Source organism: Giraffa tippelskirchi, chromosome 3 (genome assembly GCF_054371585.1).
Source record: "Giraffa tippelskirchi isolate mGirTip1 chromosome 3, T2T-mGirTip1v1.2.pri, whole genome shotgun sequence".
Lineage (NCBI taxonomy): Eukaryota > Metazoa > Chordata > Mammalia > Artiodactyla > Giraffidae > Giraffa > Giraffa tippelskirchi.
The window spans coordinates 88036936-88055757 of NC_137277.1; the positions used below are offsets into that span (position 1 = coordinate 88036936).

General features: G+C 41.4%; 1 protein-coding gene and 1 long non-coding RNA gene across 21 annotated transcripts in view; one reads left to right on the forward strand and one right to left on the reverse strand.

The window, feature by feature from the left end:
* MYO3B (myosin IIIB) overlaps positions 1-18822 on the reverse strand; it is a 442575-nt gene that overhangs the window by 155485 nt on the left and 268268 nt on the right. For all 20 annotated transcript variants that reach the window (XR_014079013.1, XR_014079014.1, XM_081577876.1 and 17 more), the window contains one exon: positions 17782-17881. Coding sequence is in view for 18 of the 20 variants with exons in the window: in XM_081577876.1 (XP_081434002.1) it covers positions 17782-17881 (100 nt within the window). In the remaining 2 variants the exon portion in view is untranslated. The remainder of the gene's footprint in view (positions 1-17781; positions 17882-18822) is intronic.
* On the forward strand, positions 13490-15155 carry LOC145541436 (uncharacterized). The gene is made up of 2 exons (XR_014079015.1): positions 13490-13597; positions 14252-15155. It is a non-coding gene; the product is annotated as an uncharacterized LOC145541436 (long non-coding RNA).

An 18822-nucleotide genomic window follows, 5' to 3' on the forward strand; every position in this document is an offset into this window, starting at 1 on the left:
CCAGATCCCATGGACACAGAGCCTGTGCTCTCAGCCTGCAGTACCATTTTGTTACTGGACTATTCTAGGTATTCACTCAATCATATCTGGGATCTTAATAAATGACACCTGGGGTGACAAACATCTAGCTATAAAAAACATGCTAGGGGGCAGATTAAATTACACTAGGTCTGGAGATAACTCTTAAACCCTGACCTGCTGACCTTTTACTCACCTTATGATGGGGGGCTAATATTAAGATTACAAACATTTATGCCACATTCAAAGCTCCAATTTGGTGACAAGCTTTGAGATTCTGTATGATTGTAAGAACAATAGATATTACATTGAACAATATAAGGTCCTGAACAGCCTCTCAGGCATCACTCATTTATTCCACAAATATTTATTGAGTCCCTTTAATTTATCTCCTACTGTTGTGGGGGATACAGAAGTGAACAGGAAATCTAAGATGCCTCTGCTCCTAAGAACCTATATTTCTAGCAGGGAAAGTAGACAATAAATGAAAAAATAAGTAAATATGTTAGCATGTTAGACAGAAGTGAGAACCAAAGAAGAAAATTAAAGCAAAGAAGGGGTAAAGGAAGTGTTGGAGGCAGGGTCTGCAATTTTAGATTAAGTGGGTACAGAAGGTGATATATAAGTAAAGATCTTAGTAAATAAATATATTTCCCTGGTGGTTCAGACAGTAAAGAGTCTGCCTGCAGTGTGGGAGACCTGGGTTCGATCCCTGGGTTGGGAAGATCTCCTAAAGAAGGGAATGGCAACCCACTCCAGCATTCTTGCCTGGAGAATTTCATGGGCAGAAGAGTCTGGCAGGCTACAGTGCATGGGGTTGCAAATAGTCAGACATGACTGAGCGCCTAACACTAGTAAATAAAAGAGAATTCACGCCTTTGAAAGTGTTGTCAATGAAAAGCTCCTAATGGGTAAAAAAACTTTATATGTTATGGCACCTTGGGGCTGGAGGACTGATGTAAACACTTGGTAAGAGTTTAGCAACACATTTTATGATGTGTATGTGTATATATATATATATATTCATGATATATATACACATATTCATGATACATTAGTTCCAAAGCACTTAGGCTGCTGCTGCTGCTGCTAAGTCGCTTCAGTCGTGTCCGACTCTGTGCGACCCCATAGATGGTAGCCCACCAGGCTCCCCCATCCCTGGGATTCTCCAGGCAAGAACACTAGAGTGGGTTGCCATTTCCTTCTCCAATGCATGAAAGTGAAAAGTGAAAGTGAAGTCACTCAGTCATGTCCGACCCTTAGCGACCCCGTGGACTGCAGCCTACCAGGCTCCTCAGTCCATGGGAGTTTCCAGGCAAGAGTACTGGAGTGGGTTGCCATTTAGTTGTTATATAAAATATAGGACACCCAGTTAAATTTGAATTCCTGGTAAAAGATGAATAGTTCTTTAACAGCAAAAATTTTCAAATACTTCATGGGACATACTTATGTTAAAAAGCAATCTGTTTTTTACATAAAATTAAAATATCAGTGGGTATTCTGTATCTTTATCTGCCAAATATGCTAACTCTAACTTGGGCAAATCAGCACCTCAGCTTCTTCGTCAGCAAAATATAAATAAAAAGTCTTGCCAAACTGGGGCAAAAAGATTAACTTGTCCTTTCTGGCAGAATAAAATAAAAATATAAGATAACAGGGTTTTAAAAGGGTTAAATTGAGATGCGTATATGGTTAGAATTTAGAAATAAAACACACATTCAGTAATGTGTTATACTTATTGCAGTTCTACAAGACAAGTCCCTGAACATGGACACTTCAGGCTCCACAGGATAGAGAATGACAGTGACAAGTATCTGGAAGGGCTTTCATTCTGTAGCCTTCCTCTCTCCTTTGGGTGGGGTCATAGGTAACTTGTGGATTAAGTTAAGTCTTAGCACTTTAAAGACTTGTAGAGGCAAAGCAAACTTCGGAGACCATTCACTACACTTTTTTTCACATTCTAAGTGGGGAAATTGAGGCCCAGGGGCTGATATAATGTGTTAATGTGAGTTAGAGGGAGAAACACATTCATTGAGTGATGCTCTTGTCACCATGCAGCCCTCAAAGATAATAAATATTATCTTTATCCTGTTTTCCTCCCTTACTTCTGAGAGCAGTTCTCAGTTTGCGGAAAGAGAAGCAAGAAGTACTGAAACGCAGAGCAGGATGAGCATGGCAGGCAGTGATGGGACCCACAGACAGATGAAGGAGGGGGCATAAGAAACACTATTTAGGAAGTGTTGAAAAATGAGGTGAAAAAGTCTGAACAAGATTGTGTGTGGCGGGTGCTGACCAGTCAGTGAGGTCACAGCAGAGAAGCTCAAGGACAGATACCTCGCAGTGCCATGCTGATGTGGACAGACATGTAGGTGTGGATGGAGAGGGATCAGTTTCTAAAGAGAAAGTGGCTGATGGACTGCCCTGTCTAGAAGAGGGAAGTAGTACTGTCTTTTTTGTTTTTCATTTTAACATTTTAATTTAACTCAACTTCATATTTAGTAAAAAGACACAAGAATAGTGTATGGAATTCTGTATATTCCTCAGCAGATTCTCCAGATATTAGAATGTGCACATTTGCTTTATCCTCTCTTTGTGTCTCTGACTTTTTCTTGGTACATGTATACTGATAACCGTACACACACACAAATACATACATTTTTTTCTGAATCATCTAAGAGTCAGTGTACCTGATACTCCTTTACCCCTAAATACTTCAGTGTGTGTTTCTTAAAAGCAAGGGCATTCTCTTATATGTCCATAGCGCAATGCTCAAAGTCAGGAAATTAATATTACTACAATGCTATTACCCAATGTATAGACTACATTCAGATTTTGCCAATTGTCTCAATGATGTCTTCCACAGAAAAAGAAAATTTTGGATTGTACATTGTATTCAGTTGTCATATTCCTTTAATCTCCTTTCACCTGGAACACTTTCTCGGTCACACTTTGCATTTGATTTTGAAGCCCACAGGTCAGTCATCTTGGAAGAAGTCCTTTTGTTTGGTTTGCCTGCTGTTTCTTCATGATTAAATTCAAGTTATGCATATTCTGCTGGAAATCTACTGAAGTGATGTTTTCAGCGGATCCTATCAGGAGGCACATGCTGTCAACTGTCTGATTATTGGTGATACTAACTTTCATCACTTGGTTAAGGTGGTGTCTGCCAGGTTTCTCCCACTGTTTTTTTGAAACTAATAAGCATCTTATGAAGATTTGTACTAAAACAGTGTTACCCCTTAAGCTTTCACCTATTAGTTTTAGCATCTATGGAAGATTCCTGCCTGAAACAATGATTATTTTGATAGCTGCCAATGGTGATTTTCTGCCTTCATCATTCTTTTTACATATGTTTCACATTTGACTGCAAGGAAAACCTTATTCTGTTTCTTTCTTCCTTCCCCACCTCCCTTCCTTCCTCTGCCTCCTTTGTTCCTTCATTTCCTCCTTCTATCAATGTGGATTCATGAATTCTTACTTTATTCAATATATTATATTCTCTTATCATTATTTACTTTGATAATGAAGTTTTCCTCAATTTGGCTTAATTTTAATGGGTTGGGAGTAACAGACTTCAAAACAAGGACTTCAGAAAGGAATGTATAATACTAAGGAGTACATAAAGAAAGGTGAATTCCTCAAAAAAAAACCCAACAATACCTCTACTTATTACTACTATTTATGAGTGCTTTTGTGTATCAGATGAAATGCTGTGTGATTTGTGTAAGTTGTCTCATTTAACTTTCATGACCTTGTGAGGTAATCATTATGTCAATTTTACATTCCATTTAAAGATAAGGAGACAGAGACTCTGAGAAAATAAGTAAGTTCATCAAGATCTTACCCTTAGTAGTAGCAAGTCTAGTGGACTCCAGGGTCCCTGCTCTCAACCACTAGGCAACCTTACAAATAGGTGTGGAAACCTTTAGGAAATGAAAAGGTCTTAGAAGCAAGGCTGCACTGTTCCTGTGGGCAGCTGGACATTAGTACCAGGATTTGCAGAGTCATCTAAGCTTTTTGCATTTTTACAAATGGGGCAATAATTGCCCACAGTTCGGCAGTTTAGAAACTTCCCTAACCTGCATTGTGAAAAGCATCTAACCCTGCCTAAAATCCAGGGAGGAAAGCATAAAGGACTCATTTGTGCCAATGTCAGCTGACACAGATCCAGAAAGACATGAGTTGGCCAAGTCACCGAAGGAGCATTCCCATGGGTCGAGACAAGTGAAACCCGAATTTAAGCAGAGAAGAGACAACTGAGGGAACAGTAGAGCAGGGATTCTGAAGAAATTCAGATCTATTCAACTCTTGAGATCCCAGGTGAAGACAGGACTGTGTAGCCCTCCCCCCAAGGCTAACATACAAGATCCTTCTTCCTGCAACAGTACTAGCATCTCCATCACCACCACACCACTTTTATTATTATATTTCAGATCCTATGAGAATAAGTTTGGGTGAAAGAAATATATTACCTGGTAGTGAAACTAATTCAAACAACCATTTTGCCCTAGAGGGAAAAGCACAATTGAATCTGAGAATAGCATTCTTACCCTCCCAGGAGGATGAAACTAAAAATAAAAGACAACAAGGTGCTTCCTGCCAGTCAGTAAATCCAATAAGCAAAGAAGATGCCTCAACCTGGCACTGGGCAGTTAACAGTCAGCCCAACTCCCTCCATCGGAGAACGGCCATGTGGTTCTCAGAGCTAACAGCTGCCAAGCAGAACCTCTCAGATTAACCCATAGGTGGTGTTGAACCACTTCCCATTAAGATATTTGCAAAGCAAACAAAAATGATAGCCCCATTCTGAGTGCTGGGAGCCGGCCAGGAGCTCTAGCTGTTCTTGTTGACACAAAGAGCTCTCCAGGGAGGGTCTGGGCCAGAGCGTGGAAGGCCACTCCTGCCTGTCTCTCCAGACTGTGTTGATCTTAGGCCATTAGAATCTCGGTATCAGGGACTGTTTATTATCTAATTTCCCAATCACAGCAGTTGCTGGAGCTCTGTTTCACCAGAACTCTCTATTTCTCTGGCTCCCTGACCTACACCATCCAGAGGGAAAGAAAAAATTTAACTCTCCTCCTGTTACATCTACTCATTAAGGAGACAAGTCTGAGAAGTTACTAAGATGCATACAGAGAGTGTGGCATTGCCACTGTCAACAGCTTCTGTGGCAAACAATTGTTAGGGTTCCTTCTGAATTTAAAGTAACCATGGCAATGCTAATGGGAAATATGCTTGCATATTTATGTCCTACAGGTAGGAGCAAGCTGCTGTTTAATTCACAAAATACACTTGGAGCTGAAACACTAATATTTTTTCCTTCTAATCCAGAGGGTAAAATGAAATAAGGTTTAAAAGGCTGTGGACACATGCAAAGTTAATCTTCTTTCAACCTAGAGGATTATAGTCTCAGTTTTTTTAACTGTTCATAAAGAATTGCTTTCATATAGAATTCATTTTTATACAAATACTGTTTCCTACAATATTTTCAACTTGAGGACGTTTTCTTTCTTCAAGTTTCTTTTCTTTCAAAATAGCCTCCATATGCAAAGGTGAAAGTGAAATGAAAGTTGCTCAATTGTGTCCGACTCTTTGTGACCCCACTTCTCTAGGCCGGAATACTGGAGTGGGTAGCCTTTCCCTTCTCCAAGAGATCTTCCCAACCCAGGGATCCAACCCAGGACTCCTGAATTGCAGGCAGATTCTTTACCAGCTGAGCCACAAGGGAAGCCTAAGAATACTGGAGTGGATAGCCTATCCCTTCTCCAGCAGATCTTCCTGACCCGGGAATTGAGCTGGGGTTTCCTGCATTGCAAGGGAATTCTTTACCAACTGAGCTATCAGGGAAGCCCTGATATTTTTTGTAAAATAACGTATTTTTTGTCAAAAACTCATTCTGAGCTTGAATTGAGCAAAGGTCTTGATGAGGATACAAGCAAAAGTTGACACCAGAAATGTACTGAATTTCTAGAATTTCCTAAACTCATGGAATGAGTAATGCAGGAAGGGAACAAGGGATGGCAAAATGGTCAGAAGAATTTGTCATATTTTATCATTACTGGAAATTGTCCTGAAGTTGTCCTTTAGGTTAGAAACCAGAATGCTAGAGATAGAGGTATTAATTCTATAATGAGAGAGACAAAGAGAGAGCTTAAGAGAGAAAGAAGGAAAGGGAGACAGAGGTTGAGATTTCTTTACAAAAAGTACAGGCATTATCTTACTAAAAAAAAAAAAAAGGCTTTTTATAAAAAAGAAGAGAACTGCTTGACATTTACAGTATAAAGTTAGAAAGCAGCTTTTTAGACTTTTGAAAATATTCAGTTTTAGATGATATTTCTCCAACTGTTGCTGGACCCAAGCTCCCTGTAAATGTGCAAGTTTTCCAGAGAGAAAGTGAATCTAACACTACAGGTCAACTTTGCTGAACTTAAGACATTGTTTGCTAATGTTCTTATCATTTGCTGATGGCAAATATGTTTCAGTTCGGTTCATTCGCTCAGTCGTGTGACTCTTTGCGACCCCATGAAGCGCAGCACGCCAGGCCTCCCTGTCCATCACCAACTCCTGGAATCCACCCCAGGGACAGATTAAGTCTGTCCACAGGTGATCATGTTAAAGATGTTGCTGGGGTGGTAGAGGAACCTCTATCTGTAAGATGTGTTGGACATATCAGAGAGTAGCTCTCATGCCAAACTGCCCAAATTGTTTCTGGACATGCTCTGTCTTTGTCTGAGGTACTAGACACAAAAACATTGCCTTGAAGTGTGGATCTCACATAGGGTGGAGGTGGCCAGAGAACCCAAGTCAAACATGCATTCTAACATCATTTCTGCTTAAGTTCACTGCCTGCTGGCTCCTGGCACCTGATATCTTTAAGATATCAACCACAGATGGCTACCTGCCAATAACTAAGCTTCTAAAGAAAACACATAATTAAGCATCTTTCCAAACTCAGGGCTTATTTTTGAGCTAGGAAAGTATATCCACTACAGAATAATTACATAATGTTAACAGCATCTCCCTTCATTTATATTGTTAGCACTGTTGACTTTTGAGAAAGTCAGCTTCCTACCTTATCAAAAATTAATTATTGTGTTCAAGCTAAACTCAAGATAAATAGGAAGTATTTCTTAAGTAAAAGTAATGAAAGTTAGCTTTAGATCCAACAGAAATAAAAATTCAAGGAGCATATATTCATTTGTCCATTCATCCATTCATTTTATCTTATGCCTATAATAGCTGAAGATTTTAGACTCTAGATTCAGTGAGTCATACAGAAATAAATGACAGTTTCAGTGCTGGAGTTTATTATCTCATGTAGAATACAGTAATAATGGCTAATATTTCTGTGTACTTACTACATTCTAGGTAGTCTTTTAAAAATTTCCTATGGTTCATTCTCACAATAGCCATATGAGATAGATACCATTATCAGAAATATGTTTAACTTGCCCAAGTGACAAGTGTTTAACTGAGCTACTTGGACACAGACCCAGGTGAGAAGAGAAAATAATCTGTCTCCAGAATCTGTAGCCTAAGTTGTTTCTTCTACCTTCACAGAGCCCCTATACACGTGGGCAGGAATCAGACTCAAATGCTGGTGGGGCCAGGCCATGAACTAAGCAGGACTGTGAGTTACTATCAATGGAAAACAGCCTCTACTCAGTTCTAAGTGATTGCTGCTAGATACTCCAGCTTTCAAGAGCCATCAGAATTCTGAGTTGTGATATGAAATATTTCTATTTTTATATATTGGAAACATTGAGAATTTCAAAGATATTGTTCAGGTTAAAGAAAATATGTCTGCAGACCATATTCTATCCAATGACTGTGGGTGTGCTTCTTTTGGCTTATAGAATAATGTCCACAATATCATGCAGCTTTTAAGGTCTCCCATATCCAGCTCCCATCTGCCTGATTCCCTATGGTAGTTCTCCCTGCATCACAGCACTCCTATCCACACTCAGTCCTTATCCCACTGGACCTCTCTCCCCAGAACCCACCCCCCCACACACACCCCCCCCGCCCCGTACATCCTGCCTCTGGGCCAGGGCCCACTCTATTCTGCCACCTAGGCTACTCTTCTCCTGGCTCTAGTCTGCTTCAAAGCACTGCACCATGAGATGCCTCATGGGTGAGACCTTAAAGGATGGTTAAATACCAACAGGTAAAGAAAGAACTGGCAAGGGAATTCTATTCAGAAGGAACAGCATGAAAAAATACACAGAAATAGGAAAACAAAAGATTTTGAAAACCATCAAACAATTCCAAATATTTTAAAAGGTTGTTGGCCCTGAGAATCTGGTCCTATAAACAGAACTCTGATTGCTGACATCCTGGACATCCACGGTCCTTCTAAAAGAGTTCTTTGCATAAAGATCACTGATGATTTAAGGTTTGCTGAAACAGTTCAGATAAATATTTATGTACAGCTATAAGCAAATCCACAGGGAAAAAATATAATTCAAAACAGACTTTTTGTTGAAGATCCTTTCAGCTGGTGATAAGGTTTCTGGCTTCAAAAAGGTTTTGAAAATACATGTGATCAATTACTATTTTAAACATCTAGAAACTCTAAGAAGGCTCTAACAATCAATGAAGCTCTGAAAGTTATCATTTGAGGGTGTTGCCAATGAAACCTAGCTATATTGACAAGAGTGAGTCTTGGGCCCAAAATCAACCTCAGATTTATCCCTGAGATAAGAGCCAGGAACACAGAAAATTTGGCACTCAGTTTAAAGCTGAGAGTGAGCATTGCTCTAAAGTACTGGAATCCTCAGTGCTTATTTTAGATCACAGCTCTAGAGCTAAACCAGAGGGGTCTTAACTCTTCATATAAGGGTAGCTTTGCAGGAACCTTTTAAATACTACTATTACTACTATTATTGCTACTACTGCTATCACCACGATCAACAACAGCTTGCCATCATCTTTTATCGGGCATTTATTATGTCTAGAACTGTGCTAATTCCTTTGTATAGATTACATCTAATCTTGTATAGATCTAATCTCAGATAACTTATTTTTAATTAATTGATATTAGAGTATAGTTGCTTTAAAATGTTGTGTTAGTTTCTGCTGTACAGCAAAATGATTTAGTTAAATGTACACATATATCCACTTTTTCTTCGATTCCCTTCCCATCTAGGTCACCAGAGAGCATTGAGTAGAGTTCCCTGTGATACATAGTAGGTTCTCATCAGTTACCTGTTATCTATTTTATATACAGTAGTGCATGTACGTCAATCCCAATTTATCCCACTCTCTTCCCCCTTGCTAATGATGTTTGTTTTCTACATCTGTGACTCTGTTTATGCTTTACAAATAAGGTCATCTATACCATTTTTCCAGATTCCATATATAAGTGATATTATACAATTATTTGTCTTTCTCTTTTTGACTTCTGTATGACAATCTCTAGGTCCAGCCATGTCTTAGTTCATTCCTTTTTGGCTGAGTAATATTCCATTGTATACATGTACCACATTTTCTTTATCCATTTCTCTGTTGATGGACATTTAGGTTGCTTCTATGGCCTGGCTATTGTAAATAGTGCTGCAATGAATATCAGGCTGAATGCATCCTTTTGAATTATGGTTTTCTCCAGATATATGCTCAGGAGTAGAGCTGCTGAATTATATGGTAGCTGTTTTTAGATTTTAAAGGAACCTCTATACTGTTCTCCATAGTGGCTGTACCAATTTATATGTCCACCAACAGTGTAGGAGGGTTTTCTTTTTGCCACACACTCTCCAGAACTTACTGCTTGTAGATTTTTTTGATGATAGCCATTCTGACTGGTGTGAGGTCATATCTTGTAGTTTTGATTTTAATTTCTCTAATAATTAGTGATGCTGAGCATCTTTTTCTGTGGTTTTAGCCATTTGTATGTCTTCTTTGGAGAAATGTCTATTGAGATCTTTGGCCCATTTTTTGATTGTATTGTTGTTGTTTTTTTTTATATTGAGCTGCATGAGCCGTTTGTATATTTTGCAGATTATTCCCTTGTCAGCTGCTTTGTTTGCAAATATTTTCTCCCATTCTGAGGGTTGTCTTTTTGTTTTGTTATGGTTTCCTTAGCTGTACAAAAGCTTTTAAGTTTAATTAGGTCCCATTTGTTTATTTTTGTTTTTATTTTCATTACTCTAGGCAGTGGATTGAAAAATATCTTGCTGCAATTTATGTCCGTGAGTGTTCTGTTTAGATTTTCCGATAAGAGTTTTGTAGTAGTATCCAGGCTTATATTTAGGTCTTTAATCCATTTTGAGTTTATTTTTGTGTATGATGTTAGGGATTATTCTAATTTCATTCTTTTACATGTAGCTGTTCAGTTTTCCCAGCATCACTTATTGATAAGATTGTGTTTTCTTTTGTTTTGTCTCCTCTGTCGTACACTAGGTGGCCATAGCTATGTGGGTTTATCTCTGGGCTTTCTATCTTGTTTCATTGATTCATATTTCTGTTTTTGTGCCAGTACCATACTGTCTCGATTACTGTAGCTTTGTAGTAATCAAGATTGCTTTGATTATTTGGAGTCTTTTGTTTTTCCATACAGGTTGTAAAACTTTTTGTTCTAGTTCTATGAAAAATGCCATTGGTAATTTGATAGGTATTACACTGAATCTGTAGATTGTTTTAGATGGCATAGTCATTTTGACAGTGTTGATTCCTTCTGTCCAAGAACATGGTAAGTCTCTCCATCTGCCTGTTTCATCTTTGATTTCTGTCATCAGTATCACAGTTTTCTGAGTACAGGTCCTTTGCCTCCTTAGGTAGGTTTATTCCGAGGTATTTTATTCTTTTTAATGTGATGTTAAATGGAATTGTTTCCTTAACCTCTCTTTCTGATCTTTCATTGTTAGTGTATAGAAATACAAGAGATTTCTGTGTATCAATTTTGTATCCCGCATTTTTTACCAAATACATAGAAGAGCTCTAGTACTTTTCTGGTAGCATCATTATATGTATAGTATCATGTCCTCTGCAAACAGTAACAGTTTTACTTCTTCTTTTCCAATTTGGATTCTTTTATTTCTTTTTCTACTCTAATAGCTGTGACTAAGATTTCTAAAACTATGTTGAATAAAAGTGTCAAGAATAGACATCCTTGTCTAGTTCCTGATCTTAGAGAAAATGCTTTCAGCTTTTCACCATTGAGTATGATGTTAGCTATAGGTTTGCCATATATGGTCTCTACTATGTTGAGGTGGTCAGTCAGTCAGTTCAGTTACTCAGTCGTATCCGACTCTTTGCGACCCCATGAATCGCAGCATTCCAGGCCTCCCTGTCCATCACCAACTCCCAGAGTTTACCCAAACTCATGTCCATTGAGTCAGTGGTGTCATCCAACCATCTTATCCTCTGTCGTCCCCTTCTCCTCCTGCCCTCAATCTTTCCCAGCATCAGGGTCTTTTCAAATGAGTCAGCTCTTCACATCAGGTGGCCAAAGGATTGGAGTTTTAGTTTCAACATCAGTCCTTCCAATGAACACCCAGGACTGATTTCCCTCTAAGCCCAGTTTCTGGAGAGTTTTGTTGTTGTTGTTGTTCATAAATAGGTGTTGGATTTTGTCAAAAGCTTTTTCTGCATCTGTTGAGATAATCATGTGGTTTTTACTTTTCAATTTGTTAATGTGGTATAGGGGAAGGGGATGACAGAGGATAAGATGGTTGGATGGCATCACCGACTCAGTGGACATGAGTTTGAGTAAACTCTGGGACTTGGTGATGGACAGGGAGGCCTGGCGTTCTGCAGTCCATGGAGTTGCAAAGAGTCAGATACAACTGAGTGACTGAACTGAACTGAACTGAATGTGGTATATCATATTGATTGATTGTGTATATTGAAGAATCCTTGCATCCCTGGGATAAATCCCACTTGATCAGAGTGCATGAAAAGTATTATAAACCTATTACAGTACAGACCTATATACCCCATTGTGTTAATGGGGCATGTGTGTGTATGCTCAGTTGTGTCCACTTCTTTGTCATTCCATGGATTGCAGCCCTCCAGGGTCCTCTGTCCTTGGAATTTTCCTGGCAAAAATACTGAAGTGGGTTGCCATTTCCTACTCCAAGGGATCGTCCCATCCCAGGGATCAAACCCATATCCCCTGCTCTGGCATGCAGATTCTTTACCACTGATCCACCAGGGAAGCACTCCCTGTCAAACTGTGTTTGACTTAATCAACAAATTTGACTTATGAATGTGCTCTCAGAATGGAACTTGTTTGTATGCAGGGGACCTACTATAGTTAAACTAAGATTCAATCCCAGGTCTGTCACTTGATTTTCTACTGGAAGAAGGTAACACATAGCATCATAAGCATGTCATGGAAGAAGGCCACCACCCCTACCTCCTCTCACAGCTGCTGATATTTCCCCTCTGGTGTCATGGGGAGGTGGGGGTGTCTCCTAATGTATTAGTGCACTAACTTGGCCACAGGGGCAGAAAATGTGCACTAGCCTCCTGCGTGAGTGAAATGGAAGTGGAAGGAAAATTAGCCTGGGATTTAAAGGGTGGGAGAGGAAAGGTGAGAAAGGAGACCTCCTCCGGATACTGACATGGAAAGAAAAGTTTTGTTTTGTTGAATCTTCTTAGCACTGCCACATATTTCTACAATGACCTACCAAACAGTCTGTCAAGATATATGGCAATCTGTACTTCACAGCCCACAGGAAAATCTGGCCCACAGTCAGCCCTGATGGGAAGGCTGTTTCTCTGGCTCATCAGTTCTGAGGTCAGTCCGATTGGCTTCAAGTCCCAGGCTATAAGGATGACAAATGGGAGAAATATGTGTCCATTTCCCCTCTTGCAAAGCGCTCGCTCCCCTCGAGCTGTCTTAGTTATGAAGTTTCAGTCTCTCTTGAGCCTGAAGTGGCTCACGATGAAGCAGCTTCTCTGGGGGTGTGTTACAAGCTGCTGGGTAAAAACATCTGCACCAGCATGATCAATCTGCTGCCTCCCTCATAGGGGCTTCTTTTCACACGACAACAGGCTAGCTGTGCTAAAGAATGTCAAATAAAAGCCTTGTGAGAGCTTTGCCATACGCAGGCCAAATTAAATTAAGGGGCATAATCCTCACTATTGTACTTATCGGCAGTAAAATGGAGGATTACCATCATGGGAACAAAGCTCCATGGCATAAAAGACTACTTCCATTCTGTCATTCACTGTACACAGTTACAGGCTTACACAGGAAGTGGAGCAGAGAAGCACCAGGCCAACCACTGACTTGGACTTGCAACATGAAGTTTCTTTCTCCCTAGCCAAGTGAGCCCCGCCCCACCATGTACCCATGGGAACACCTTTCCCATGAGGCCAGAAGCTTTCTCCCAAGGTTCAGAGCTGGAATTTTCTCCACCAATCACAGGCTGAGAGTTTGTTGCCCGTCAGAATTTACTCCTTAGCTGGTTGTGATTCAAGATTTGTTGCAATGACAGTATAGAGAACATAGAATAAAAAAAACCCTGGGATAGGCATTTGGAGCCTGGAGAAGCAGCAGAATGTACTGGCTAAAAACATGGGCTCTGGAGTTACAGCTGTATTCAAATCTTGACTCTGTCACTTTACTAACTAGGTAACACCAACAGCAAGGTCCTTGTACTCTCTAAATGTCAGAAATTATATAATATGCACCTCTCCCTCAGGATTATTATGAGGATTGAAACGAATCATTCATGCGAAATCTTTAACACAGTGCCTAGGAAGTCGTTAATGAATATCAAATATTAGTTGTTACTATTATTGTTAGAGATAGAAAATCCAGACTCAAACCCTAGACCTGCCATTTATTCTCTGTGATGGTGAGTAAACCCCATGCTAGCCAGCTAGGGCAGGAGTAGGTAAATCTGATGCCTCTGACCCAGTAGTGGTCTCCAGTCCAGCATTTGGGAGCTAATTGAGTAGCCATCCCTGTGTTCAGCTGACTCATAGAGAACATCATCCAAAAGACTGGTGTGTGCATTCTGTGAGATAACTGTGAGGAAGGCTAGCCACTGCCATAAATGTTGGGTGAATCAGAACAATGTCTTCAATATGTCCTTGTCATTCTAGTCTCACAGTGTTTCTTGTCATGTCTGGGTCTTCCTTATAAACTCTTCCTTCTGATTTTGCCTTCCCTCCATCATTCCCTGTACCTATCTGTTCCGTCACTACCTCTTTAGGATTCTTCTAGAACACTTTATTGGTTGCTTCTCTAATCCCTTTATTCTTTGCTTACTTTCTTCTGCAGAAGCTGAAAATGCTCACCTTTCCAGATTCCCTTGCTGGACTCCTCTCCCCTGCAGAGCCACCTCTGCAAATTTCATCTGATAAGATGTGAGAGGAGTGTCCTGGGGACTTCTGGGAAAGGTCTCCCTCATGACCAACAGGGAGAGACTCCTGAGAATAGGCCCTCTCCATACATCTCTTCCTTCCTTCTTTGGACAATGCCATGTGAACAAGGGATCCTTAGCATGCTGCTTCAGCTACCTTGTGCCTCGAAGTGCTGATGTGCTGGGATAGCGGAGCAAAGTAATGGAAGGAGCCTGTGTCCACATATCTGAGTGGCCTGCCCAGCACTGGAATGTCTGTCTTCGGACCTGTTACCCTGAGGGATCCTTGAATCTGCTGAGTTTTGTTACTTGGTGCTGGGAGCGTAACCACTGGCATGACCCAGCTCTCTTCTCATTATGCCCTGCCTGACCCCCTCAAGACTTCCTTCCTTTCAATCCCTGGGTTGATCCACAGGGCATTGAGGTGAACATCAAACGCAGTGGGGAAAATGGGCTCCCACCTTCCCTAGGGCACAGATGACCTGAAACACTATCTGATGAATTATTCTGGATCCTGTTGTTGCCACCACCACTTAAAGTTTGAGGAGGGAGAACATACCTTTCATAAAAATATGAGTTCTGAAGAGTGGTCTTGGAAGTCAGCACTAGAAACAGGATGTACTAGAAACGGGAAGAAGGAAAATTTGGCCCTTGCCCTTGAGAAGCTGAACTGCTGGCACATGGTCAACCACAACGCCAGACAAAACATGGTGAGCAAAAAAAGTAATATACCAAAGTGGTCTGAGGACACAGTCTGTCAATGTTACCACTCACAATGTCATAAAGAGTTTGTGTCAGAATGCAAATCAGTTCAATTCGTTACCAAGTATCTTGTTTCATTTGGCTAAGACTATATATGGGGGAGGGGGAGCAAAACTTCCTTGAAGAAAGCAGTAGCTTGATATACATTAGGACACAACCTCATTTTCTTATGAACCAGCCCTTTGAGTAGTACAGTCATAAATCGACCATGATGGTTCAAGGAGTGTTAAAAAGAATTAAGGACTCTGTAGAGAAGAGAGATATGATGTTGTATCTTGATGAAATAGGTAAGAGCTGAACTGAAAGGAGAGGGCAGAGAGAACAGAAGGAGATACACTGGTAGGAACAATATGAAGTCTGACTCCAGGAAGCCAGAGGGTGCATATGGGGTCACGCAGGAGCTGAGTCTAGAGGACAAACCGGAGTGAGATAGGGAGAGGCTTGCAAAAGCAGACTGAGGAGTCTGAACCTCTTTTGGTCTAAAATAGGAAGCCATTAAAGTTCTTTGAGAAGTCAGAATATGCTTTAAGACAATTGATCAGGTGTTAGAAATGAAAGCTGATCTGTAAAGAGGAGAGAGTGGAGAGGGATAGAGATAATGGTAAGTCTGGGCCAGGGAAGGATGCTAAAAAAGTGATTGGAGGTGGGATTAAGTGAGACATAGGGATCAAAAATGAGCACCAGGTTTGAAGGCCAGGTCACAGGAGAATGTGTGCAGCACTCACAGAAGTGGCGAGGTCTGGTGAGCTGGTGGAGGTCCTTTGGTGGGCTCTTCTGTTGAGTCTCTGATGTGTGAATCAGGAATCTACGGGCAGCAGGAGGTGGGTGTAGTAGGGTGGAGCTCAGAACAGAGACCTGAGAATCATGCTCTCTCAGCTGAGAGAGAATACACTAGTGAGAGAGGATATCACCGAGGGAGAAGTGAAGAAAGCAGAGAGCCAAGGACTTGGAGAACTGCCTGTATTTCAAGGTGGGTGGAAGAGGAGCAGGATAAAGATGGAGGACCTCTGGGAGAAAGAAGCTGAAGACCGCGGTGCTGTAGAAACCATGCACAAGTGCAATTCGTGGAAAGCAGGGTCCATGGCACCGAGCGTTGCACAACCTGATGAATACAAGGCTCTCTTAACTGGGAGCTAAGCTTCCCAAGGACTGTTGGAGGGATGTGGTGAGGGCACGGATGATTTCAGGTTTAGAGAGGGAGGGGTTGGTGAGGGAATGAGGCAACCAAGCTGGATGTCAGTCTGAGGAAGTCTGAGATGTAAAAGTAAGAAGAGGGAGGGACAGGGCCAAGGGAAGACTTTTGTTAGATGGGGAGGGGAATCAGCAAATGGGGAAGAGGCAGCAGAGGGAGAAAGATGTGAAAGCCAGGGCTGCTCTGCCTGATGGTGGCAGGACCTGGAGAGCAGGAACATTACAGAGGTGAGCCAGGGAGAGCTCACCTGGGTGAGCAAAGGAAGAATGGGCAGCTGAATAGAAGGAGCAGTTCTAAGGTGGAGGGAAGGGAAGTGGACATTGCTCACAGCCCAGCCCTGATATTCTGAGTAAAGCTGGTCATCAGTAGAGGTTGATGGGAGTCAGGCTGGAGCCATTTCCCAAACTATATTCATTGACTTGCCCAAGGTCAAAGGGCTGGAAAACGCTAGCTTTAGGATCAGAACCCAAGTCTTCCACCTGCCAAGTTCAGTGGTCTTTCTGCTGAAAGAAATTTTGAACTTTGTTCAAAATATGAGAGTATCTCTAACATGAGATACTAGGCCTATAATATTTCATCAAGTACCCTTACATGAGCTATTCTGACTATTAAGTACAATCTGCCCTCCATTTACATGGGTTTTGTGCCAATCCAAGATTGGTTGAATTTGTGGTTGTGAAACCCATGGATGTGGAAGGCAAACTGTACTACAATATTCTGTATGTAAAGGACTTGAGCAACAGCAAAGTTTGGTATCTGTGGGGGCTCCTGGACCCATTCCCTGTGGTTACTGAGAGACAACCACAAACTACTTTAAAAGCAGCTCAAGCAATGTGAGACTGCTAGAGAAGCACGGAGCATTTGATTTGTCACGTTTCAGAATATTAATAAGATGTCTCAAAAAATTAAGAATTATTTTTAGAAGTTACAAATTAAGACCACCTCTTTTTCCAAAATGATGCAATGGATTTTCTAATGGCCTGTTTATTTCCTCAAAATCCTGGCGTAGACTTTTAATGAAAATGATATACCCTTTTTGAATTAGCTTAAGCCCACAGTTTTTTGTCCTTTTAGGCTAGTCAGTTCTTTGGTGGGGCGGGAGCTGTCTTGTGCACTGTAGACTGGGCAGCAGCGTCCCTGGCCTCAATCCACTAGACATCCTTCACGCAAACCCCCTGTGACGAGTTGTGACAGCCAAACATGTCCTCAGAAGGAGAGTGGGAGGGGGCAAAACTGCTCCCAGTTGAGAACCACTGTTTTAACCTACTGAGGCCAAGTACAGGTTTCATTACGAGGAGAACCCACAAGAGGGTTGTAATTAGACTGCCCTGTAGATCAAAGATTTTTGCCCACAGAGTAATGACTTCTGACATGAGGGAATCTGGTGGGCAACACTTTTTGGCTCCACTCTCTCCAACTCACCAAAATAACACAGTGTAAGACATACTTTTGTTTCATTGTCTGTTGGAATAAAATCTTACAGATAAGACTCACCAATTTTTCTCAGTGACAGGAGAGGTGCTTGAAGTCTCTGCATGGCCATTGCTGGATTCTGCTTGTGGGCTGCTTTTATGATAGGCAGAGCCCCTAAGAACTAAGAGAAAACAAACAAGTGCTTAGAGACTGAGGATAAATTCAGAGGTAGGCAGGGTTTGATTTCAGCAGCCATCTATTCTCTCTGCAGCACCTCGCTGCCTGTCCTTGTGCTGCTCCCTGACTTTCTGCAACCTTTGTCTAGGACACATCATCAAAACTGACTTGTTCCGTGATGACAGGCCTTGCTTTGTCCTCAGTCCCAGCTGGCAAACTGGATAAAATAACTCATCTTACAGGAAAACAAGCCACCTGTCTATGACAATAGATGTAAAAAGTGGACAGGTTGGAGGCCCCAAGGTGAGGAAGCTGGCGAGCAGCAGAACACATGATCTGGAGTGGTGTGGTGCTAGACAGTCTTAGGAGTCCAGCTTCCAGTCCTGGCTGGGCTGGGCAGAGCTGCCTGTGGATGAGGATGGTGGTCAAGAAATACCATCACAACGTGTGTAAGTAAGTGAAAGTGTTAGTCACTCAGCCATGTCCAACCCTTTGCAACCTTATGGACTGTAGCCTGCCAGGCTCCTCTGTCCATGGGATTCTCCAGGCAAGAATATTGGAGTGGGTATCCATTCCCTTCTCCAGGGGATCTTCCCAACCCAGGGACTAAACCCAAGTCTCCTGCACTGCAGGCAGATTCTCTACCATCTGAGACAATGTGGGTAGGATTACTACAACTAGGGATTCATTTCAGGAGGAACTCAGTTCTGTACTGTGATTGAGGACGGCTCACTGACCGGTTTCTCAAGAGTGAGAGTGACAAGTACAATTCCTCCTTTTATGACCAGAGCAGCTGTGACTGACTAACCATCGCTTTCTTCTCTTGAACTTTCATTCAGCTTCAAGTTCCTTTCTAACACAATATTTCATGTCAGTGGTTCTCAAGTTGTGGGCCCCACATTATCACAGCTAATCGAAAACATATCACAGAAAGCATCAACATCA